This window comes from Larimichthys crocea, chromosome XII (assembly GCF_000972845.2).
Source record: "Larimichthys crocea isolate SSNF chromosome XII, L_crocea_2.0, whole genome shotgun sequence".
Taxonomy (NCBI): Eukaryota; Metazoa; Chordata; class Actinopteri; family Sciaenidae; genus Larimichthys; species Larimichthys crocea.
Genome location: NC_040022.1, coordinates 21910971 through 21934474, shown reverse-complemented (window position 1 = coordinate 21934474; position 23504 = coordinate 21910971). Strand labels below are relative to the sequence as shown.

The 23504-nt window shown below is 40.6% G+C and overlaps 5 protein-coding genes across 7 annotated transcripts in view; 3 read left to right on the top strand and 2 right to left on the bottom strand.

The window, feature by feature from the left end:
* Positions 1-3322, top strand: part of pitpnc1a (phosphatidylinositol transfer protein cytoplasmic 1a) — a 45050-nt gene extending 41728 nt beyond the window's left edge. Inside the window, exon 9 of the mRNA XM_019265131.2 lies at positions 2023-3322. Within this exon, the coding sequence (XP_019120676.1) occupies positions 2023-2333 (311 nt within the window). The 3' untranslated portion in view covers positions 2334-3322. The remainder of the gene's footprint in view (positions 1-2022) is intronic.
* A 622-nt stretch (positions 3323-3944) lies between these two features.
* On the bottom strand, positions 3945-7322 carry slc25a19 (solute carrier family 25 member 19). Its single transcript, XM_010730719.3, has 7 exons — positions 7176-7322; positions 5937-6097; positions 5688-5843; positions 5433-5603; positions 4919-5099; positions 4693-4823; positions 3945-4608 (listed from the first exon to the last, which is right to left on the bottom strand). Exons 2-7 carry the CDS (start codon positions 6066-6068, stop codon positions 4393-4395), a joined length of 987 nt encoding a protein of 328 aa, XP_010729021.2. The 5' UTR covers positions 6069-6097; positions 7176-7322; the 3' UTR covers positions 3945-4392.
* A 70-nt stretch (positions 7323-7392) lies between these two features.
* Positions 7393-11602, top strand: mif4gdb (MIF4G domain containing b). Of its 2 annotated transcripts, none has more exons than XM_010730720.3 (6): positions 7393-7526; positions 8063-8168; positions 8249-8358; positions 8987-9142; positions 9691-9783; positions 10042-11602. In XM_010730720.3, the coding sequence occupies exons 2-6, from the start codon at positions 8087-8089 to the stop codon at positions 10267-10269; spliced, it is 669 nt and encodes a 222-aa protein (XP_010729022.1). In that variant the 5' UTR covers positions 7393-7526; positions 8063-8086; the 3' UTR covers positions 10270-11602. The 2 variants fall into 2 exon arrangements, with proteins under 2 accessions (XP_010729022.1, XP_010729023.1); XM_010730721.3 differs by having other exon boundaries at positions 7435-7556.
* Positions 11603-11855: 253 nt separating this feature from the next.
* mrps7 (mitochondrial ribosomal protein S7) lies at positions 11856-15110 on the bottom strand. Its single transcript, XM_019261869.2, has 5 exons — positions 14980-15110; positions 12917-13108; positions 12761-12824; positions 12508-12675; positions 11856-12413 (listed from the first exon to the last, which is right to left on the bottom strand). The coding sequence occupies exons 1-5, from the start codon at positions 15021-15023 to the stop codon at positions 12192-12194; spliced, it is 690 nt and encodes a 229-aa protein (XP_019117414.2). The 5' UTR covers positions 15024-15110; the 3' UTR covers positions 11856-12191.
* A 481-nt stretch (positions 15111-15591) lies between these two features.
* Positions 15592-23493, top strand: gga3b (golgi associated, gamma adaptin ear containing, ARF binding protein 3b). 2 transcript variants are annotated; one of them, XM_019261906.2, is made up of 17 exons: positions 15592-15683; positions 16079-16163; positions 16912-16987; positions 17076-17174; positions 17248-17371; positions 17449-17552; positions 18061-18141; positions 18310-18447; positions 18664-18745; positions 18826-18951; positions 19041-19289; positions 19832-19914; positions 20004-20143; positions 20315-20598; positions 20721-20890; positions 21160-21270; positions 22142-23493. In XM_019261906.2, exons 1-17 carry the CDS (start codon positions 15644-15646, stop codon positions 22250-22252), a joined length of 2103 nt encoding a protein of 700 aa, XP_019117451.2. In that variant the 5' UTR covers positions 15592-15643; the 3' UTR covers positions 22253-23493. The 2 variants fall into 2 exon arrangements, with proteins under 2 accessions (XP_019117451.2, XP_019117450.2); XM_019261905.2 differs by having other exon boundaries at positions 19038-19289.
* The last annotated feature ends 11 nt before the right edge of the window (positions 23494-23504 follow it).

Sequence of the window (23504 nt, the reverse complement as noted above, 5' to 3'; positions counted from 1 at the left end):
TTATGAATTAATAGTAAACATCCATTTTATATCTGTATTTGTAGCGTGACAGGAGGTGCTGCATGAGGCGTACTGGAGATATTTTGACAGGTCTGTGGGCGCGCAACAGACAAAGAAAGGTTGGGAAGTACAATCTTAGAAGAACTATGCGTCACTCTAAACAAAAAACATTCCCACTGCCTATACTGAGCAGTAAATAGTCTCTTTGAAATAGTTGCACATTACATTACACTGACGGTTAGCTTTGTAGAACCTGCTACACACTCTTTGATTTTACATTAAATATTCTCACTTCTATAAAAAAAAAAAAAAATCCTTCAAAAGAAAGCTGCACTGGATCAAACATTTCTGGTTCACAGAAGGTTCAACAACAATATCCATCACACGGCTGAACATAATGTTGTACGTGGCTTGTGATTAACTACATTGTTACGTGCGTGCATCTGTTGTTGCAGTGCACTTGTTTAAAGATAATTAAAAGAAACATTTATGAAAAAATGAAATAATGGCTCAGTGAAGACACAAAATGAATCATCAAAGAATTGTATGCGCGGTTGTGTGCAAAAGTGAGCTCTTCCACACAGATCTATGCAGCTTCCATACCGTCAGAAGGTAGACGCTGAAATTAGACAGCCTCGTTAAAATCAAGATGCTTCACTGTCACGAAATGCTAAACACACAACCACAAACAACATCCACAGATGCAGCTATGTATGTATGAATAGTGTGATGGCCACAGCAACCGTTCAAAGATGTGATTACAAAAACAGGCGAAGCTGCGAACACTCCTGCATTCACCTCTGCATTGCCTTTAAAAGCTCGACACCGTAGATTATTCATTATGTGTGGCGATATCTTTATTTTGGTCCTTCTTTGTTCAGTTTGACAACGTGTGGAGTTCTCTATCAGAGATTGGTCTTCATAATATTTAAAACCAAAACAGTGTGGTATTAATGAATAATGTGTAAACATAAGGTAAAATGTGACATTTCTGTTTGTATAACACACTCTTATTTTGTTTGAGGCATATAACAAATGTATTGAATAGTATGATTTACAGCATAGAAATGGCAACGTTAAGAATCTAATTGCTGTACTCTCAATGTGAGTCCGACGAATTGGCCGCCTGCCTACACGTCCATTTGTCTGTGGTGACCATTATCAAAAATGACCCAGCCCCATTATTAATCTGCAATCTTTAAAAGCAATCAGTGTCTGCACACACAAAAAAAAAATCTACCTGTTTCATGAGAACGTCAACGCCGCCATCTCTAAGAAACTTCCGATCCACTCATCCACCCACGCAAGGCCTGCCTGTGTCCTAAAAGCAGGACATCTCGAATCACCTGAGCAGGAGAGAGAGAAGGAAGCAAAGGAGGCAAGAGCACAGAGGAAGAAGGTAAAGGACGGAGGTTCAAGGAGAGAGGATGTGAATCAGGTGAGTCAACTCTGAGGCTGAAGAGAGCTTTAAAACATATTGAAGTGTTTCTGTGCATCCCTGGAGGAATGTGATTAATATGAGTCACTCCTGAGTTACTATGTGAGTAATGACCCCGTGTGTGTGTGTGGTGAATAATATTTTCACACAATTAACTCTCAGTATTTGCTCAAGTTTGTCTTTGTTGTAATACCACTTGGTGCAGCAGAAGATGGACGTTTGAACTGTTCAGTTACTTTTAGTTCCTCGACTGTTTTAACCACTCTACTCACTTGCTAACTAGTGTTTAAGCAGGTTGGCGGGCAGCTTACTGGTTATTGTAAATATAAGATCAACATTATACTAATTTGTAATTTTTTGGCTGTTCATTTTCCTCCCCAACACAAATATAATAAATATTTCTGGCCTGAAGAATAGACATATACTGTATGTCCACACTATGTTGTAATAAAATGGCCATATTCCTATCACTGTCATTATCGTAACAATAATTAGACTGTTCATTAAAGTGCTGCCTTTTGTGAAATAAAGTTAATATAAATGTTTCTAATGTTTCTAAGTGTGTAATGCCTCCGTCCTAACAGACATGACCATGGAGGAAGTCAGAGAGTACGAGCGTGCGACACAGGAAGCCACTAACCTGAAGATTGGCACCTTCCCCCCGGCCATCTCTATCTCAGAGACGCCCCTGCCATCCAGCACCCGCAGCGGCCCCAACAGCGCCCCATCCACTCCCCTCTCTACAGAAGCCCCAGAGTTCCTGTCAGTGCCAAAAGAGCGTCCCAGGAAGAAGTCAGCTCCGGAGACCTTGACCCTGCCGGATCCAGGCCGCAGGGATTCAATCTTCAAACTGCCCAGCTTTTTCTCCTGGAACTCCAGTCCACAGCCAGAATGAGAGCAGCACCGTGCCACTGGTGAACGCCCTCGACCTGTGGATCAGTGGAGGATGCCTGCCCTGCACATCCAACAATGCCCCCTCAGCCAGCTGAAGTGAAGGAGACTTTTCAAAGTCACGGTGATCCCAGCCCCTTCAGCAGACCCGCCGGTGTTACAGCAAAGCCAACAGCTCTCAGACTGCCTTCACAGGTACAGACAGGCAGCCTGACCTCCACAGCAAAAAAGTCCTGCAAGGTGTAAAGGTGTAGTCTTTCCCTCTAAGAGTCTAAAAAAAGCAGCTGGAGGTTCCTCATTATTCTCTTCTTCTTAAACAGCACCATGCATCAGACAGTATGAGGCCCAATTAGTCAGACTGAGTGTAGTGTACATTCCTGAAAATATTTGATCCCACAGAGCATCACCTTACTTTCATCCAAGCTCAGGGTGTGTTGATTTTCAGTCACTGCACATAAACTTTACATGTACAGCATTTGTTTATCTCTGCTTTACCTTACCTCCACACTCACGCTTTGGTAACTGGAGCTCGTGGTTTGACGTAATGTTTTATGTGGTCGGGACTTTTTGACAGATTCATGTTGGCCGCTGTATCAGTTGAATATTATGATTTTTACAGTCAGGTGTAAGGTGATTGTGTATTCTTGTATATACTGTGTTTAACAGCTACAACGTCTTCAAGTAATTCAAAAAGAATATCATATCCAGTGATGACGCTGCTATGAAATTGCTCTTGTGTATTTTAAAGTACGGGACTTTCTGACTACTTCAAGTGTTTGTTTATTAAAGTGAGTTCTGTAAATTACTTCTGTATTTGCATGATTTTGACTCCAGAGGCTGCATTTAAAATATTTGTGAATAGAAATATGTTCTCTTTGTTATCTCGGCCTTATACTTGATGTTGTGTTTTTACAGACTGGTCTTGTGGTTTGCATGTTTTTCTCTGCTTGTTTCAACTGTATTCATTTTTTAGTCATACTGTTGATGGTTTTTGTATTCAGTAAATTAAATTAAATTAAATTAAATTAAATTCTGTTGTATCCATAATTGTGTGAGAAGTCTTTGTTATTTGAAGGAGATGAAATGTCACCACTCAAAGCAAATAAACTCAGCATAATGTAGTTCAGAATGTATTTATTCAAATTCAAGACTAGTTCGAAGGACTAACACACTTATCCTCTTTCAACTTCGTGCCACTTATGATCCCAAATAAATGCAATAATCCAATTACATCAATTTTAAGCTTAGCCTGAATGAATATATATCCCTGCAACTACAAGGTCTATTTTAAATAATTTGGTGTCATAATAAAGGGAAGACTTGTGATATTTGTTCAGATGTGTAAGTATCAGGATGTATGGCATCGGCTCAGAGTAAATTAAGACGGCACACAGTATAAATGACAGATTTCATTTCCGCCATGGTAGGCTCTAAAAGTGAAGCGCTCTATGTGATAGAGTGTGGAGTTTTGTCTCTACAACCCCAAACCTAATTTCTTCTGCAATATGAAAAGACCATTAAGACCATGAAGTTCATCCTTCAAATATCACTGTACAGTCATACTAGTTTTCTCACATGGCAGCATTAAAGCATTGGCAATAGCACCACACAGAAGTACTTATAAAAACTTTTATTTTAAAAATAAGGACCTGAAAGTTACAGTGGTGGACAGACATGGAGGCACAAACTATAGTCAACAGGATGCTGTTTTTTTTTTCCTACCACAGTACGTAGAAGTATACACAGTGTTCATGTTTTTGTCCATACGACCACATTTAGTTTCAGGAGTTGACTCAAAGTCAGAGCTTAAAATGTGCAAAGTTCACTTTAAACAAAAAATGATATATTTATCTTTTAAAAGCAAGCATCCATACACCTTAGAAACCCAGACTAAAATGTTAAATACATTAAAATGTAAAGACAAATAAAATTACCATATATGTTCCTTTATCATATATGTAAACATGACAGAAGCCACTACCAAACATTGACCCAGTTGATACATTTGTCAAGTGCAAGCGAAGAACAAGATGTGCATGATTGTGCCCTTGCTGCTTCCTTCATTATCTTTCCTTTTGGTCTTCGGCGAGGCTGTTTGTTCTCTGTTCCAATCTGAGGTTATGCATGGCATTGAGGAAAAATTCATACCAAAAAAAGGTGAAGCCTGTTGACAACGCGGCCTTCACGAGGCTCGGTGAGAGGCCTTTGAAGAAGCCTCGCACACCCTCCTCTTTGGCTATCTGCGTCATGCAGTCCAGCAGGCCTCTATAACTCCGCACCTGCACGGGAAACACAGGAGATGAAGCCTAAATACCCCAAATATGTTCCTCCGTAAACGTGAGACGCGTTGTAGAAGAGCTTACCTGTCCAAAGTGAAGTCTGGCTGCCTCAAAGCCTCCCACCTGCAGTCTCTTCTTGAAGAGGTCAAACGGGTATGTGATTGTTTTGCTGATAACTCCTGCTCCACTGCCGCAGATCAGGCTCCTCAGATTTCCTTGAAGGGGGACGTAAAAAAAGTCACGAGACTACCAACTGTGACATAACGTGGTGAGATAAACACAAAGGATAATGGGTTCGACCTCCACTGACCTCCTGAGTTTCCAGCTTTGGGTGGTGGAGCCAACAGCTTTTTAAAGACATTGTAGGAGAAGAACTGCAGCCCAGCGTAAGGAAACACCGCCATCAGTGTTGGAGACAGGCCACGGTAAAATGTCAGCACTCCCTCTGAGCGGCACATTGTAGACACAGCACGTCGCAGGTTGCTGTACACCTGAGAAGACAGATGAAGCATATTGCAAGGTTCATAGAGTCAAAAAGCAGCCAGAGTAAGCCAATTATCCCATTTTTTTAAGAACATCTATTCTACTTCTTATTTTAATTAGGATGTGGGAGACAAAAGACTTACAAGGACTCTGGGACAACCAGTCTGCATTCCAACCAACATTTTCATTGCATTTCTTCCTGCCACATTCACAGTGTGTTGGACTTGGAAGTGTTAAACAAAATAAACTCATCAAATCAATCCAGGAAAACTAGAAGAAAAACTATGATTACTATCACAAACTTTCCAGCAGTTACAGTAGATCAGCGGTGGAGTGCTCACCTTGGGTTCTCCCTGAGCTGCAAAGCGTGTCCGCAGTGTGTCCAGAGGTTGGCAGACCACTGTGGCTGAGCAGGCAGCAAGACCGCCGCACACAAAGTGAACTCCTGCTGTCTGGCTGTCATACGCCGTCGTCTTGTGGACCACCTCCGTCAGAAACTCAAAACTGGCAAACTGCAAAGCGCACACACACAATTAAGTACGACCTGTAAATAAAGGTAAGATAGTTTTGAGGAGTTTACTGTTTACAGGCTTTACCTGAACGGCCCCAAAGCAGATGGAGAGGAGCTGTGCAGGGGTGTGGCCTTTCCAGAAAGCAGAAAGTCCCTCCTCTGAATAAATGCAACGGGATGCCTGAAATAATCCAGAGTATTTTCCCACCGGCCTCCGTGAAGACACAGTCTCAATCTGCAGCTGTAGGGAAAACAATGCAAACAGCATATTTACTTTCTGCTTTAATAGTTTTAATACATTAAAATCATTATTAGCACACAGACACATCATTACCTGAAATCTAATTTTAAGCACATCAAATGGACTGATGAGGGCTCGGGTGACCATGCCAGCAGCTGACCCAGCCAGGGCTGCCTCCTCTGGAGAATGGGCTACACCCTGAGCCCCGGGGTCATAGCCCACCATGTCTCCACCACCTCAGATTCCTGTTAACGCTGCAGAAGTATTATTATTATTATTCAAGTTATCTTTAATCTTATAAAATATCTTTATTTTTCACAGCTGAGAGTTGGCAGCCTTCCTCTAGATACCGGCAGATTCAACAATGTGTGAGCTATGTGATTTCAAGTGCAAGGTGAGTCATTTTCTTTTGTATGAATTCATGAATTCACATCCTCGACTGAGGCAAACCAAAGTGTAAAGAGTTCATTACCAACAAAATCTTGCAGAATGGCCACTTCCAGTGTGTTATATTACCATATACGTATATATTACGTTATTGGACTATTAGAGAATTTGAAATTTGTCAATTTCTACAAACTGATCGTGTGTTTTGTTTGTAAAATCTCAACCTGCAAAAGTAAAAAAAAAAAAGCTGTGAGATGATTACAGTAGCATGTAAAATGTAAAAATATAGTTACTGGAGTTAAAAGTACATATTTTGACAGAAATATGTGAAATTTGCTGTAGACATTAAAAGGTATAAAAATCTGATCTGATCTGAATTATTAAAAATGTTATTTACTAAGATGTAAAAGCAGCTTCCTTGATCAGGGTGGTATTATTTTGTGGTGTCTTGTAAGATAGATAGATAGATTTTATTTATCCCAAGCTGGGAAATGACAGTGCAGCAGCAGCATTGCACACAGTGACAATAGACAACATAAGAATAAAAATATGAAGAACAAATAATCAAAATAGCAATCCATTTTTTATGGTTGGGTTGTACATTTAATGCAAGATTATTTGTTCTAATAAACCTTGGACATTTTTCATGAAATAGTAAATAAAATATATTGCACAAAAGTATATACAGCAAGTTGTCAGCGTTGATTTAGTGCAAAGTAACTGTGTGACCAGCCCAGTAGTTGTTTCCATGACACAATATATATACATGTATCAAAATAAAGACCAGATCATGCTGTCCCGACCACATTAATGTGACATTAACACGCAGTGAGGACAGCATGGTCCAGCAGAGGACATGCAGTGACACCTTGGGGCTAGCTGTGCTAAGCTAACAACAACAGAGCAGCTGTTTACATCAGTACAGACAGGAAAACTGACACTTACCTCGCAGTAAGTCTTTCATAAAACGTAGGCACCTACAATTCAACGACAGGAGGAGGAGAGGAGCATGTTTTAATTACAAACGCGCCTTAATTCCTCTTTTTGTTGTTTTTACTTCCAGGTCAGATAGCGTCTCCTCCACCTTTCAAAGACGAAACATTGCAGCAAGATGTATCCCCCTCCTTATATGGACACACCGGAAAGCCTTAGCCGTAGGGTTCTAGGCGAGGAGGCGGGTAACCATCTCAACCGTGACGCTTCATCTTTGAAAAGCCTGTGTGTCGAGTAACGTCTACGCTTTACTTCCCGAGTTAAATGACCGCCTTAGATGTAAATAACCGGCGTCAAATCTAGGTAAAACATTTGACACATTATTGCCGAAATGTAAGTAACTGATTTATTCACTCGATGTGTTGTTAACGGTAACCGTTTTCACGTTTTTCGCGTGAACGGTTGTAACGTAAAACGTAGCTTGGCTGCCCCAACTTGACGCTAACTCATCCTAACATTAACGCTACATTAGCTTTCTGCACTTCAGTATAAAAGATAAATAGATATCTAATATATTATTAGGTAACATTAGTTGACAACAATATTGCAAAGGGGTGCTACGTTTCGTTAACCCGTTATAACTGCTTATAGCTGACGTGAGCTAACCTAGGTGTAACGTTAACAAGTTACTTCTGATGTGGCTAATGTGTTTATCTGTTGTGTGTTGTGTGTTAAATCACAGGATTTAGGGTGTCAGGTGACCCTTTGGTTGACCTGTGTGTGCCCATGTAATCCCTCCAGTGAATGAGCTGCAGCCAGTTTGATGACCGCACAGGATTTATTGTTCTGTTGTGTCCAGGCTTGAAACAAGTCTAACAAAAACAATTTCTTTTCCACAGTGTGACAGCTCTCAGGTGTCATCTATGATGGAAAACTCCACTGACGACTACAGGATCCAGTCGTTTGACCTGGACACACAGATGTTGCTGAAAACAGCCTTGAAAGGTTTGTTTCAGCGTCAGTGTCATCAGTGTTTTCGCCTCAGCGTCCGCTGTGTCAGTAACAAACTGTTTGTGTCTTTTCAGATCCAAGTTCAGTCAACCTGGAGAAAGTTTCTAATGTCATCATGGACCAGTCTTTAAAAGATCAAGTGTTCAGCAAAGAGGCTGGACGCATCTGCTACACCATTGTGCAGGTCCATACTGTCTGCTGGTTAATAGTGTGGATCCTGAACCGGCATCCACACTATCGTTCTTCAAATCTTCATTTTGCACCTCACTACTCTTACATACTTTGTCCTACAGAACCCATTCAAATATCACAACGTTCAGCTTATTTAGGACATGCTGACTATTATTTTACTATTGATTGATTCATTGATACTTTTTAAAAATATTCAACTTTTTACACGTTCATGTTACATTAAAACGAATGGCACAACCTTTAAATCTTTCTACAAACCTTCATCACTTTCAACTTCCACTGCTCCCACGTACTTTAAGCCACAGACTTCATTTAAACTTTAAACTTTTACTACTTTTATCAACATTACACACTTTATTACACTATTGTAAAGTATTTCACATTTTTGCAACAGGCTTTTCAGCAGAAGGCATCCATGCCGCATTTTCTAGTTTTATTTGATCGACACACCAAGCTCCATCAAGGCAGAGCAGGACTTAAACATCTGATTCTTCTTATCTTATTAATACCTTACTGGTAGTTTACACTCAAGCAACAGGAGGCTCTTAAACCAGCTTACTCACACCTCTGTGTTTCCTGACTTTTCTTCCATCTGACCTCTCTTGGTCACCTTCGTGCAGGCCGAGGCCAAGCAGAACAACGGAAACGTGTTCAGGAGGAACTTGTTGAATCGGCTCCAGCAGGAGTTCAAGGACCGCGAGGAGACGAGAGAGCGCTCGCTGCAGGAGTGGGTCTGCTATGTGACGTTCATCTGCAACATCTTCGACTACCTCAAAGTGAGTATTGTTTTATCATGTTATCATATTATCTTAATCATTAACTCTGGATCAAAGCAGCTTGAATGTATTTTCTTTTAGCGGTCACCTTTGATTACATCTTGGCTTCAGTGTAGCAGACAGTACTGTACACATGCTGCTCCGAACGTGTTGCTTGTGTTATGTAGTAATAAAAGTGTTAAGTATATCAGTTGTAGGAAAATGAGACAGGACAAGTGTGGAGCCACTTTCACATCCACTTTAGCTCGACTCAGGTTTCACTGGAGCAGTCTGCCTGAGAATCTGAAATAAAATAGTTTTTTGTCCTGTGTGTATTTATATTTTATTTGCTTTTATTTATATTACCATTTTATGGCTGAACTTTATTTATTTATTTTGAAAAGTTCTATTAATTCTTGTCTATTTCTGTTTTTAGTCTTTTGCTCTGTGAAACACGTTTTAGTCAGCTCTTTTCACGGAGACAATCGTTGCTCGCTCCTTTCACTTTTAACCAGGTCGCGTTGATAAAAGTTTTATTCTTGCACTCTCTGTGTTGTCTCAACATCTAGGTGAACAACATGCCGATGGTGGCTCTGGTCCATCCTGTGTTTGACTGTCTGATGAGGCTGGCCCAACCGGATGCTCTAATGAATGAGGAGGAGGTAAGGAAGAGTGTGGATGTATTTCTCTTTTTGTTTTCTTTCATTAAAAAACAAAACAAAAACAACATTGATTGATATTAAACATCTCCTATCATGCATGTGGGGAAATTTGTTCAACTTTGTAGTAGCAATTTTAATTTCTAAGGCCAGTGTCTTCACTCAAGGGTGATTGTAGTAATATTCCTTACTTTGAGAAAACACACTGCAGAACTCTTCTCCAGTCTTTTTTTCCATCGTCTCCTCCACCTCTCTCTGCAGGTGGACTGCCTGGTGCTGCAGCTTCATCGCATCGGCGAGCAGCTGGAGAAGGTGAACAGCCAGCGGATGGACGAGCTGTTCTTCCTGCTGCGGGACGGCTTCCTGCTCCAGGAGGGTCTGCCCTCCATGGCCCGTCTGCTGCTGCTGGAGATTCTGGAGTTCAGGGCTGGAGGCTGGTTGCTCAGCAGCACCGCCCACAAGTACTACTACAGTGAAATTGCGGACTAGGGTCGTTGCAAGGACAAGGGTGCTGACCGGTCGTTTTTGCAGGTGTGTTAGCCAACGTGTGAGCACCTTGGATACCTCTCCTTAGTCACCACTGATTATAAAACCAGCAACATCCTCTAGGAAATCAGTTTTGTGAAGAGTGCGGTTCAAAAACTGTAAAAAAGACTTTTTGATTTTTGCTGGATTGTTCCCTGCGTTTGATAATGTTACTAAGACATGGTGCCGTGGATGTGGAATGTGCAATAGTTGAAGTTAACGAGGTTTACCCACATTCAGGTACACTTTGTTTAAAGTTCGATCACAGCTGAAGAAGCTGAAGAAGTTTTTATGTTGTTGTTGTTTTTTTTTGTTTTTTTAATCTTGCAGGCATTCCTGTTTTGAGAAAACATTTCAAAGTCCAACTTATTTTTTACCAAATCCAAAGGGCTTGAACAGACATTCCAGTCAGATGCAAGCTGATTTGGTCTTTGCTTTAACTTTTATTGTTGTGTGACCAACTTTTAATTTAATATTTTAGCACAGAATTAAAATTTTTACAAAAAGTTTGAATTGCATTTCAGAGGAATGTTCTGCCTAATCTGTCCCGTGGATCCTGTGTTACTGTTTTTGTCACATCTCGTTATATGAGGCCGTTTGTTCAGATGAAGCATTGTGTCTTAATTCAGGGATGTTCTTTTTATTTTATTTTTTATATATTTTTTTTGTTACAGCTCAACTTATAAATAAAAGACCAGTTACAGTTCATATTTAAACTGTGTTTCTATAAATAAAACAGTCGGATATTTAAATAAATTTAAAGTTGTGCCAATGTAACAAGAAAAGCATCATCCAACATAGGAGATGTGACAAAACTTGGTGCCGGAGGACAGTGGTGGAAAAAGTACTTGGATGATTTACTTGACAAAAAAAGTAGCATGAAATACTACTTAAAATAAAATGTATTAGTATTGGCATGAAAATATATTTGAAGTGCAACCCATTTCAGAATAATATATATTGTTATTGGAATATGTTTGTTGATGTATTAACTTCTAAAGTAGCAGGAAACAGTACTTCCTCCACCACTGCTGGTAGTTTTCCTCCCCTCACATATACGTAGGTCAGTCACGAGTATAAAGCTAGCAGACAAGTATTTCCCTTTTCCACCAGCATTCCCGACAAGCACTCTGTAGCTGAGCTCAGTTTTTATGTTGTTACCTTTGTCGATACTCATTGACGGCTTTACGGTCTTCAACCAAAGCTGTGCCTTTTTGAATCAGACAGACATGAGCATAGGACACACGTCATGCGGTTAAGAAAAAAAAAAACCTTTTTGAAATGTCATTTTTGAAAAGCTGCACCTGTAACAATGTGTAAATAAGTTGAGCTTAATATAAAATTGGCGTTCACGGCAGTCAGACAAATCAACAATGAAAACAGTTTCATTAAAAGCTCCGTCACGGTGAGGATGTAGGACATTTTACAGTTTTTTTTCTAGTTGGGTTTGAAGGTTTGTGTATAAGCTTTAAGTTGAGTTAAACTAGGAATAACTTAGTTTGAATGCTGTAGACACGAATAGTCCCTAAAGGGCACGATACTGACTGCAATTTATGTTTATATATTTTATTACAGTGCTGAAACATTTTTACATTACTCGGTTCCATTTTTTATGGTTGGGTTGTACATTTAATGCAAGATTATTTGTTCTAATAAACCGTGGACATTTTTCATGAAGTCAGTTTTATGTGTTTATTGGGTGCAATACTATTGCAATACTTTATTGTACAGACACAGTTTCTCAATACAAAAAAAAACAAAAAAATCTCTGTCACCCTTTCACTGTTGTCCTTCCATTAAAGGATTTTCACTATTTACAATAGCTGTGACCAACACCACGTCTGTCCGGTCTGAAGAAACATGTTTCAGTCCTGTGGTTTCTCTTTCTACCACCAGCGGTAGTGAGCGTAGGCTCTGTTGGCTTCAGCCATCTTGTGCAGCTCATGCTTCTTCTTGATAACGTTGCCCTCCTTCACAAAAGCTGCCAGCAGTTCCTGGGAAAGTTTTTCATACATGTGTGTGCGTCGGTGTTTGTTGTCCCTGCACTCTGTGATCATCCACTTCATGGCGAGGAAGCGACGTCTGTTGTCCGAAAGAGGGATGGGCACCTGGAGATCGAACAGAGTATAATTCAGCTTTTATGTTGATGCTTTAATGGCACATTATCGACAACAACGAGCAGTGATCTGCCTCATCACTAACCTGGTAGTACTTTCCACCCTTCTGTATGCTGGCCAGCCCGACGATAGGCTTACAGTTCTCCAGAGCTTGGTGAAAAATGGTGTAGGGGTTACACTCGATCTCTTCCTTCTTCCCTTCTGGAGCTTTGTGGTATTTCTCCACCTGTTTCCTCTTTATGTCCTCCAGGGTCTGCAAATAGAGACAGAGTCATTTGTATACAAATAGGCCAAATCTTGCATCGCTTTGAGGCTGTGAACAAAGTTCGCTTTCTTACCTGTGTCAAGATCTCTCGAGCCAAAACCTTGTCTCCGTTTTGCATTGTCATGTTGATGAATTTACTGAAACGCAAAAGGCAAAAAATGATCACCTGACCTGCACAGCTCTGACTAAACATCCTCCTGCAGTGAGCTGGGATCTTTGTTTGTTCTACCTGATGACCGGGTCACAGAAAACAGAGCTGGTGACTCCACTGGTTGCTGCCTTGATGGGTCTGATCGTTTTGAGCTGCCGCTCCTCTTTCTCCTCGGCACTCAGCTCCGACTCTGGTTTGCTGTAGGCCTCCTTGCTGATCTCCGGCTCCAGGTAGTACGGGTTGTATCTGCTCCATCGCACCAGGAACACTCTGCAACCAAAGAACACGTGAGAGAGGTTCACATATGATCAGAGTTTGTGTGCGTGATGAATAAAGAATTAACCGTTCTTTTAATAATTATACTTTTTGCAAAGAAGGTCACACGGTCATAAAGAGTGCGTGGCAGCCTGCAGAGTCAAATCCAGATGTTTTGAATGAATGATGAGTCGATAAACAGAGAATTAATTGCCAATAAATAGTTGTTTGCAGTTTTATAATCACTGTAAATTGAATAAATTTGGATTTTGGACTGTTGGTCAAACAAAACAAGGAAGGAAAGATTTCCCTTTAAAGATCTGGCAACATTTTTTTTTGCTGTTTTGTAACATTTTATAGTTTTTAATAGATAGAAAATGTGTAAAAATAAAATAGTTACAGCCCTATTGAAAACATTTTGCGCTGTTAATGTGAATGCTTTTATTTTAGATTTCATGCGGCCCTAAATCTTCTTTTATATAATATATTATTATTATTTATTACTGCTAGGATTGTCAGACACTGTGTGGCTTCTTTGGTTGACATAACGAAGCATTTGAACCTTTAAGGACATAACTGCTGTAAGCTGTGACACAAAATATCACTTTCTGAAGAGAAGAGCAAGTGTGACACGTTTCGACCTTAAATGTTACTCATAATAAGTCATGTTTAAAATGAACATGAAGTTCAGTTTGTATCAACTTCTTCAAGTCAAATCAACTTTATTGTCAATGCTGCTATATGTACAGGACATACGGAGTACTGAATTTTCCATTCCCTCTTATCCCGTGCAAACAGCATAAACATGACATATAAAATATAAGTAAAAGTAAAAGTTTAATTCAAGATGCAAGTTTAACGTGTTCATACAATTTATTTCACATTGTCAGATCTGGCCCTCTTTAAAAGAAGTTTGGACAGTCTTTGGTTCAGATTTGTATCAACATGTAAGTTTAAGTGTAAGTTTGTTCATACAATTTATTCTTTGTTATCGGACTCCAGATGTGAAAGAAAAGAAGAACTGTTTTTTAGATTTAGTCACAGCTGACTGGTTTAGATTTGGTTACATTGTCATTTTAAAAGAAAACGATAACAGTGACAATATATATTTTTTTAATTCTATTTCATTTATACCTTGCAGTTATTATTTAGATCATGGTCACTTACTTTTGTAATATTATTTATATTATGGTCACTACTCTTGCAATTATATTTATTATTTGTATCCTGGTCACTTTCTGTGCAATATTTCTTACACTATGGTCACTTTACATTACAATACTCTTTTTATATATCATGCCACTTTTTAATCCTCAGTACTTGTCTGTTTTGAAGGTTGATATTTTCATGTTTATTGTGCAGGTTATAGATATTTCTGTCTGTTTATTGTGTTTTTTTGTTGTTGTTTTTTTGCCTTTTCTACTTTTTTCTAATTCTGTAGTGTATGCTACACTTTCCTCTGCTGCTGTAATTAGTACATTTCCCCTTGGTGGGATGAATAAAGTATATCTAATCTAATCTAATCTAATCTAATAATAATAAATCATGTTTAAAATGAACATGAGGTTCAGTTTGTATCAACTTTATGCAAGTTTAACGTGCTCCATACAGTTTGTTTCACATTGTCAAGTCTGGTCCTCTTTAAAAGAAGTTTGGACAGCCCTGGTTTGAACAGCCTTTTAAATAAATGACCAGTTATCGGATTAAAATCAGATTAATCAGATTATTACAGTTTGATGCTAACGTTAGCTCACATTTAGCATCAAGGGCTCGCTCGCCTTTCAGTCCACGTCAATCATCATGATCGACACAGTGACCGTGACATGAAACACGCAGCTACACGCTACCTGTTGATTAATCTGCGTGTGAATAAAAATGATAGTTACCTTGGTGACCAGGGTTTTAATAACCCCGTGATGGAGGCCGCCATCTTCACAATGTGACAGTTGGGGACGGTAGTGATGTGTCGGTCGCGAACGATCCGGTTCTAAGAGCCGGATCTTTGAAGTGAACGACGGGAGCCGGCTCCTCGTTGTGAGCCGATTTAAGGAGCCGTTTATTTCATTATTTTGGTTGATAAATCAATTAAATAGTTAGTACGTTTTATTTATATAGCACGTTTTTACACTGAATGCACTGACCAAAGTGCTTTACAATGTCAAAAATAAATAAAAATCTAGTAACAATTTAAAATGTAAAATAATAATAACAGCAATAATAATAAAAAATAATTAATAAAACGTGAGGAGCCGTTTGGGAGCCGAAAGAGCCGGCTCCTTATAGTATGCAGAGCCAAAAGAACCGGCTCTCCAAAAAGAGCCGAAATTCCCATCACTAGGGGACGGGCAGGTTAGGACGTCCTTCAGATGCCTGTAGAAAAAAAAACATTTAAATTTTTTTTAAATATATTTTTATTTTAATAAAACGTTATTTTATTAATGTAAATTCTTTTTTTTTTTTAATTTATTTAAACATATTCTCGCGCAATAATTTCGGGACTCTCGCGCGCACACACGTTTGGCGGTGACATCACGCGATGTTTTCAGTGCTATGGCGTACCAGGAAGGGGAGTCGCTTGAATCCTGGCTCAGTGAGTGATTAAATCCCCCGTTTTTTTATGAATTAAATAACAGCGAGATAATTAGCGAGATGTGCAGCTGCGGGGTGACCGCGCGGTGAATGTGTCAGTGCACGAGCTGTCAGGGCTCGTGAGATCCCGCTCATCCACAGCTGGTGAGGCTGACAGGCTGCACCACGAGCAGGAGCAGGATGGGTGGAGAGCTCTAATAAACTGTGTCTGGGTCACATCAGAGCAGTGACAGCTCTGTGGATACATGCTTGCAGAAAACAGCCTGAATGATGAACAGTGCATCACAGTGATAACAGATACTGCATTGTTATGTTGGGTCACAGGGTGACACATATCCACAGCAGGGTGTGATGTGCATTAATGCTGCAGTCTTTTTGTTTTCTTCTCTCTGACAGATAAAGCCACTCATCCGACAAACAGGCAGGAGGACTGGGAGTACATCATAGGCTTCTGTGATCAGATCAACAAAGAGCTGGAAGGGTACGTCTGTGAAATGGTTCTTGATCACATCTTTGTCATTGTTGTTGTAATTGTACAATATGTTTGTGTTGATTTGTCCTGGGAGAGGGATCCCTCCTCTGTGGCTCTTTCTGAGGTTTCTTCCACCTTTTTTTTCTCTGTTAAAGGTTTTTTTTGTGGGCACTCACTCGAACCGAGGGTGTCACTCCCTGTACAGATTGTAAAGCCCTCCGAGGCAAATGTACTTTGTGACTTTGGGCTATACAAATAAAATCTGATTTGATTTGATCTGACATCTGGATTCGTCCTCTGTCAGACCTCAGCATCCTCTCCTGACCTTTTTCTTTTATCTGTTGGTTTCACTGCCTCACGGTGAAAGACAGAAACAGCATTGGTAGAATTTGTTCCAGCAAAAAGGATCTCAGTTATTTTTATAACCCAACAAATCCTCCGTAAAGCATCAAGTATCTCGGCTTCTTCTGGATGTATTCTTGTTGCCATCAGCGTTGACTTACGCCTTACCTGCTCGTGAAACTAACCGATATTCCAAGTCGTTCCTTCTTTCTGCAATCCAGTTGCTAAATGCTCGGCAGTTGTTGTTCTTAATTATCTTTATCTTGTTTATTTATCAATAATTTATAGACTTTTCCACAATTATCTCCCATGTATGATTTATCTGTCTATAAGTTTCTGTGTGTGTGTAAAGTTGCTCCAAACAATTGGGGTGGGATTGATAAAGCAGTTTTGAATCTGGATTTTCTTCTTGCAGTCCTCAGATAGCTGTAACTCTGCTCGTCCACAAAATCCACTCACCTCAGGAATGGGAAGCTCTTCAAGCTCTGACAGTAAGAAACGCTTCAGTGACATGTCAACAAGCAGCTTTTTTCCCTGACTACTGCAGCAGACACGCGATCCTAACTGTTTTGTTTGCAGGTATTGGAGGCATGCATGAAGAACTGCGGGAGGAGGTTTCATAACGAAGTCGGAAAATACAGATTTTTGAACGAGCTGATTAAAGTGGTGTCTCCGAAGGTGAGCAGTCTCCAAATTGGTTCATGTTTAACATGAATGAAACGTGTGCTTGACTGTCACCTCTTGTTTCCAGTACATGGGTGACACTGCACCTGAGAAGGTGAAGCTGAAGATCGTAGAGATGTTGTACAGCTGGACGGTGGCTTTCCCAAACGAAGCCAAGATCAGTGAAGCCTACCAGACGCTGAGAAGACAGGGTTTGTTGAGATTATAGATATAATGCACGTGAATAGACGGGGAAGCTCATTAATCCAGTGCTCGCTCTCTTCACCAGGCCTCGTGACGCATGACCCGGAGTTACCGCTGGACAGGACTCTGATTCCTTCTCCTCCGACACGACCCAAACATCCGGTGTTTGACAACGAGGACATGGGCAAGGTCAGAGATTGATCTTTTGTGATGTTGTTGTTGTAGTAAGTAATTTCTCAGGTAATTGAGAAAAGTATGCAAAAAAAACAGAACTTCTAACTAATATCTGGCTCTCAATTAAATAAATTAAAGCATGACGTGAACACCATCATCACAAAAATCTGTAGCAAAATCATTTGTTCTAAGGGAAACATGGGATATTCAAGTGTGTGTTTGTGCAGACTTATATAACTGACATTGTGGGGACATAAAATAGTTCACACACTCACACTGTGGGGACTCGCCTTCCTTTTGGGGACAAAGGCAAGTCCTCATAATGTAAATCATTAAATTTAGGGTGAAGACTTGATTTAAGGTCGGAGGATGAATTTTGATGAGGCAAGGAGTGGTTATAGTTCGGGTATGTCTCTGAGAAATTAAAGCAAATCAATGTAATGTCCTGTGAAGTCATGAAAACATGACTGTGTGTGAATGTAATGTCCTGTGAAGTCATGAAAACATGACTGTGTGTGTTTAGCTGCTTGCTGAGCTTCTCCGGAGTAAAAATCCAGAGGACCTCCAGGAAGCCAACAGGTTAATCAAAAACATGGTGAAAGAGGTAAGACATGTCAGAAATGTACATGTTGCTTAATATTTATTCATCACTTCAAATTTATCTCCTCTGTTCATCCAACTCTTGAGTCTGTGCGCAGGTGATATCACTATAATATTCTTCATATATAACCATGTGTAGTAAACAGTAAACATTGTGTGTTGTTTTTGTCAGGACGAGGCTCGAGTGCATAAGGTTACGAAGCGTATACACACACTGGAGGAGGTGAACATCAACGTCAAGTTGCTGACGGAGATGCTGACCCATTACAATAAAGACAGCTCCACTGAGTCAGACAAGGAGATCATTAAGGTGCACAGCAATATTATACTATATTTTATGCTTGAATACAAACTACGACAGTAAATTGTTGTTACTACAGCAAATATTGTGATATTATATATTATATAATTGTGTTGTCTCATTATTTAAAGAACCAGTGTGAAAGATTTAGGGGGCTCAATAAGCATCAGCTGGTGTCAGAGCTTTGTTTAAACCGTACAACGCCTCCTTTGTATTTTCTTCCAGGAACTTTACGAGCGGTGTGACAAGCTGAGGCGCGCTGCTTTCAAAATGGCCACTGAGACAGAGGACAATGACGCCAGTTTAGGTTTGTAAGTTTGGTATTTTCCTCATCTGAAGGCACATTTTGATCATTTTCTTGTGTGTAAACTGTGACGTCTGTGACAGGTGAGATCCTGCAGGCGAGCGATGACCTCTCCAGGGTCATCAACTCCTACAAGAAGATTGTTGAGGGGCAGCCCATCAACGGCGACAGTGAAGAGCCTCCGTCCACAGCTGATCACAGGGAGAGTGGTACGAGACTTTTTTTTATAAATATGCATTTTATATGATTGCTTTATGCTCAGACATCCTGATATCCTCCTCTCTTTGTCACACAACAGAGACCACAGATACGCTGATCGACCTCGCTGGCCTTGACACTCCAAGCCCCCCTCAACCTGCTGCGCTTCCCTCTCAGACCTTAAATCTCATCTCCACCAATCCCACGATTTCCCCCATCCCCGTCCTGCCTCCTCCTCCCAAACACCTGGCCGGCTCTCATGGCAGTCAGAGCAGCAGCCCGAGCCACCCGCCCCTCGACAAGGCCTCCACTGCACTCTCTCTCCTCGACGATGAGCTGCTGTCTCTAGGTAGTACATCCCTGATTATCACTGACAGAGATAAAGGAACAATGCATCCAACTGTGACACAAATCGCCGTAGCAGCACCTTTAAAACTCACTAGAAAACACATAAACACCTAATGTGTTGATCAGTGAGATTTAGAGGTGCTGGCAAATGGATTTTGTTCATTTCAGAGAGTCAGGGTTGTTGTTTCCTCGTTTCTAGTAGTTTTGCAGCCATATATATTTAATGGCAAGGGCGTAGGTTTGTGGGCGTAGGCGTAGGAGTACAGCATTGTCCCTAAAACAACATTTGAGTTAACTTTTTGGTATTATCTTTGAAGTAAAGAGTGAACATCTGTGTCGAACTATGGGTGTGGACAACAGTAAATTCTTAAATTATTAAGTTGCCAACCAACCGAACAAATTATATTTTCAGATTTAGACCTACGCCTGCATATTTCTGAAAGGTGTAGCTATCACTTTAATGTAGAAGTTTTCCTTCACGAGTACTGGCCTCTCAAATAAACTATTAAAGATAAAAAAATTATTTCACGTAACTTCTTTCAGGACTGAACGACCCCCCTACCTCCCTGAGCAACCAATCAAAACCCAAGTTGAGCGAATTGTCCAATCAGTGGACTTCCCTGCAGGTACATCTAAAACTGTTTATGAACAGCAACGTGTTAGTCAGTGCGTGTGAAAAACGGTAAATCATCTTGTCTCCACATCTCCTCTGCAGGCTCCAGCCTCGAGTGTGGATTTGTTTGCCACTGTGGCATGTTCAGGTCCAGTGGTGGCTCCAGCTGAGCCAGCTGCTGCCACACACTCTCTCCAGAACCTGCAAGACCTGGCCATGATGGGCTTTTCAGATCCCAAGAGGTACTTTCTCAGTATATTTCCACAGCATTCACTTTTATTATAACCTTGTTTGTGACATTATGACAGGTGTGTGGGTCAATTTACTTTGTTTTGAATTGATGTTGATGCTCTTACTTGACCAGTCTTCCGTACTTTAAAGTCCCATAGCGATCCATCAAGTGTTATTTTTAGTTTGTCCAGCCAGATGACGGCCAGAGGAAGCAGCTTCGGGATGCCTGCAGCAGTACCTCCCCTCTTGCCCGGGGGCTGTCCCTCCTCACCCTCTCTACTCCAGAGTACAATGCCCGGCTCTCCCGCTCTATCTCATGCCAAAGCCCAGAGCCTGAGCTCAGCCCCGGGCAGCCCGCTGTTCCGCTCTCTGTCCCCCTGCCACCCTCCCCTACAGGGCAGCCCGGCCAGAGCCACAGACATCTCCCTGAGCAATGTGCACATCCCTCTGGAGGCCATCAGACCGAGTAAGGACAGGAGAGAGAAGGGGAGGGAACGAGGAATGATGGGTTTGACTGGTTAATGGAATGACAAAATGAATTTGAGTAGCTCTTGTCTGCCTGTTCCTGATTGTTCCGTCTGTCCTCAGGTAAAGTGCTGCCCGTGACGGCCTACGATAAGGACGGCGTTCGCATGCTCCTCAACTTTGCGTCTGACTGCCCCCCCGGCAGGCCTGATGTGTTGGTAATGGTGGTGTCCATGCTCAATACGGCACCGCTGCCTGTTAACAATGTGGTGCTGCAAGCCGCTGTCCCCAAGGTAACGAACTTTGCTTCATCCATATGTTTCATATCGCCTTTTATTTGCAACATTGTCATCGCACAAGCCTCACCTTTTTGTTTACTTTAGTTAGTTAGAAGTCCTCCATGTTGTTCTCTTCACTTTAAACAGTTACTTACACGCCATCACCCATGTGTCTACATAATCGCTAAAATATTTCACATTTTAAAGAACATATTTTAACTGATAGAAACTTTAGAAGGGGTAACCAGGATAGGACATTAAGTCATCTCTTCCTTGTCTTCCAGTCGATGAAGGTGAAGCTGCAGCCCCCATCTGGAACAGAACTGGCGCCGTTTAACCCCATCCTACCTCCAGCCTCCATCACCCAAATCATGCTGCTGGCCAATCCAGCAAAGGTAGGTGACGAAGTAACACCGCCAGCCATTAGGGATGTAACGATGCATCGTGACACGATTAAAAATCGGTACAAATGCGTGACGATTTGCACCGGTTGACAGAAAAAATAAATTGTGATTCTTCGCGAATGCGAGAGAAGTAGGATATGTTCTTTTTCTTCTTTTTAAAAAAAATTAGAAATAGGTTAAGTTATCTTTAAGAAAGTCACTGGTTGGTGACTCATTTGTTCAACGTCAGATGTCAAGTCAGGTGTCTCATGTCACTACATAGGTACGGAGCACAGAACGAGGGAAGACATGGCGACGGTAGAAAATAGCTTTGGATTTGAGGATGCACCGAGCAGTTTTAAATAAATCTGTGTGGCTGCATTTTGGATTCCTTATATACACAAATACAACCGTGAGAAACGGACAGACAAAACCAAAACAGTATGTAAATATTGCAAAAAACTGCAACATATAGCTGCAACACGAGCAACATGCAGCAGCATATTAGCGAAGTTACACCAGTTAACACCAGTTTACTTGTGAGATTGTTTCTAAAGAAAGGAGATATTTGTCATGTATTTTGTTGTTTAAGATGTAAGTTGCACTTTTTTATTTTTATTTTAAGAGAACACAAACTGTTTGAGAGTTTCTGTAAAGAAAGCAGCTAAGATTTTTTCCCTATAAATAAAAAGATCATTTTATTTGGTCAGAATTTGTCTGTAGCTCATTTTGATTAAAAAAAAAAAAAAAAATCGTGAGAAAATCGTATCGTGAACCGTATCGAGTCATGACTTGAGTGTATCGTTACATCCCTACCAGCCATGCTACATTCTGTCATAACTGGCAGTCTGGTGCTTAAATATCAATGTGTGTGTGTTCACAGGAGAAGGTGCGTCTGCGCTACAAGCTGGCTTTCACACTCGGAGACCGCCTGTGCAACGAGGTTGGAGAGGTGGACCAGTTTCCTCCACAAGAGACATGGGGTCATCTATAGCAGCGTGCACGGCTGCTCGCGCTCAAGCAGGGACAGAACGGTTCATCCCAGAGAGAAAGGAAGGGAAATTCAGCCGCACTCTACCTTTCAGCTTCACATTCCTTATAGCCGTTCTTTGTTTTTGTTTTTTTCTGGGTATTGTTAGAACTGGCAGCGAGAAGCTAACAGCAGACACTTATTTACACAGTGCTTGTTTCTGCAGACCGCTAACAAACTAAAGATATACACTGGCAAGTAAGACAGCTGCTGCGTTTAAAGGTCGATGGTATATTGAGATTGAGATTTTAGTGACTACTAGAGTTTTTGAATGTACTATAAATAATCAGTGCATTAGTCTCAGACTGACAGGATGCATTATGACATAAGGTCTTATGATAAATAACCTCAAAGATAACGGAGCCTGAGAGACAACAGTCGTGTTTTTAATTATTCCTCTGGCTGAGCACTCGCTCTGCCCGCAGACAGTATACTTGAATATGTTCAGAAACAGGATCTAGTCGACGTGAAGTAAGATGTCACGTTGTCATTGCTGCAGGAGGATAGGTTGACTTTATTTATTTCATGATTATTTCACACATCAAACTTTTGACATGATTAAGTGACCTGTGATCAGTACTACTTAATTTAGCCTTGTTTTAGAGTAGTGGACCAACAATGTTTGATTTTGTGTTGTAAAGGCAAACAATTGCACTTTAGATGGTTTTTTTTAATTATTGTTATTATAAATATGTGGTTTTATTTGATGTGATTTATTTTATATTTTGAAAAAAAGGTGATTAGCTCAGATTGTCATGATTTTAGCAGTGGCTCATTTCTGTTCTGTATTTTAAACATTAACTCTTCTACCAGTGTCAATATTGGGAGTATTTTTTTTCTCATTTCTTATTTTCTGTTTTCGTGTTTCAGTGCATCACTGAACTTTAGAAAATGTGAACTGAAAAAAAATCTAAATTTGGAAATAACTCGTGCAGTGTGCGCAGCAGTGGGAGAGAGTGGAACTGTGCCGTGAGTAAATTCATCATAAAGCAGTTCACACGATCCTCCCTTAGTTCTCAACTCGACGTCATGTGGGATGTACAGAAGTGTGTTAAATGTACATAGTATGTAATGTACTCATTGTTTGTTGTATGGCGAGTTATGTGAACATGTGACATGTAGATTCTGAGAGAGTGTTAGGTCTGTACATACTGTATGATGTGCCATGTGTTCGCTGCATGACAATAAACATTTCTGTTAATGGACGTCTGATGTT

Bases quoted from the DNA above. Each gene is read 5' to 3' on its own strand.
- slc25a19 (XM_010730719.3), bottom strand. From the start codon at position 6,068: ATGGTGGGCTATGACCCCGGGGCTCAGGGTGTAGCCCATTCTCCAGAG. The intron at 5,100-5,432 runs GTGAGCACTCCA...CTGTCTTCTCAG, and splicing joins CAGCTCAGGGAGAACCCAAG to GTGTACAGCAACCTGCGACG. The intron at 4,824-4,918 runs GTCAGTGGAGGT...TCCCCCTTCAAG, and splicing joins CAAAGCTGGAAACTCAGGAG to GAAATCTGAGGAGCCTGATC.
- mif4gdb (XM_010730720.3), top strand. From the start codon at position 8,087: ATGATGGAAAACTCCACTGACGACTACAGGATCCAGTCGTTTGACCTG. The intron at 8,169-8,248 runs GTTTGTTTCAGC...GTGTCTTTTCAG, and splicing joins GCTGAAAACAGCCTTGAAAG to ATCCAAGTTCAGTCAACCTG. The intron at 8,359-8,986 runs GTCCATACTGTC...ACCTTCGTGCAG, and splicing joins TCTGCTACACCATTGTGCAG to GCCGAGGCCAAGCAGAACAA.
- gga3b (XM_019261905.2), top strand. From the start codon at position 15,644: ATGGCGTACCAGGAAGGGGAGTCGCTTGAATCCTGGCTCA. The intron at 17,175-17,247 runs GTGAGCAGTCTC...TCTTGTTTCCAG, and splicing joins TTAAAGTGGTGTCTCCGAAG to TACATGGGTGACACTGCACC. The intron at 18,746-18,825 runs GTTTGTAAGTTT...CGTCTGTGACAG, and splicing joins GGACAATGACGCCAGTTTAG to GTGAGATCCTGCAGGCGAGC.
- mrps7 (XM_019261869.2), bottom strand. From the start codon at position 15,023: ATGGCGGCCTCCATCACGGGGTTATTAAAACCCTGGTCACCAAG. The intron at 12,825-12,916 runs GTAGAACAAACA...TTTGCGTTTCAG, and splicing joins TTCTGTGACCCGGTCATCAG to TAAATTCATCAACATGACAA. The intron at 12,414-12,507 runs GTTAGTGATGAG...TTCGATCTCCAG, and splicing joins AGGGTGGAAAGTACTACCAG to GTGCCCATCCCTCTTTCGGA.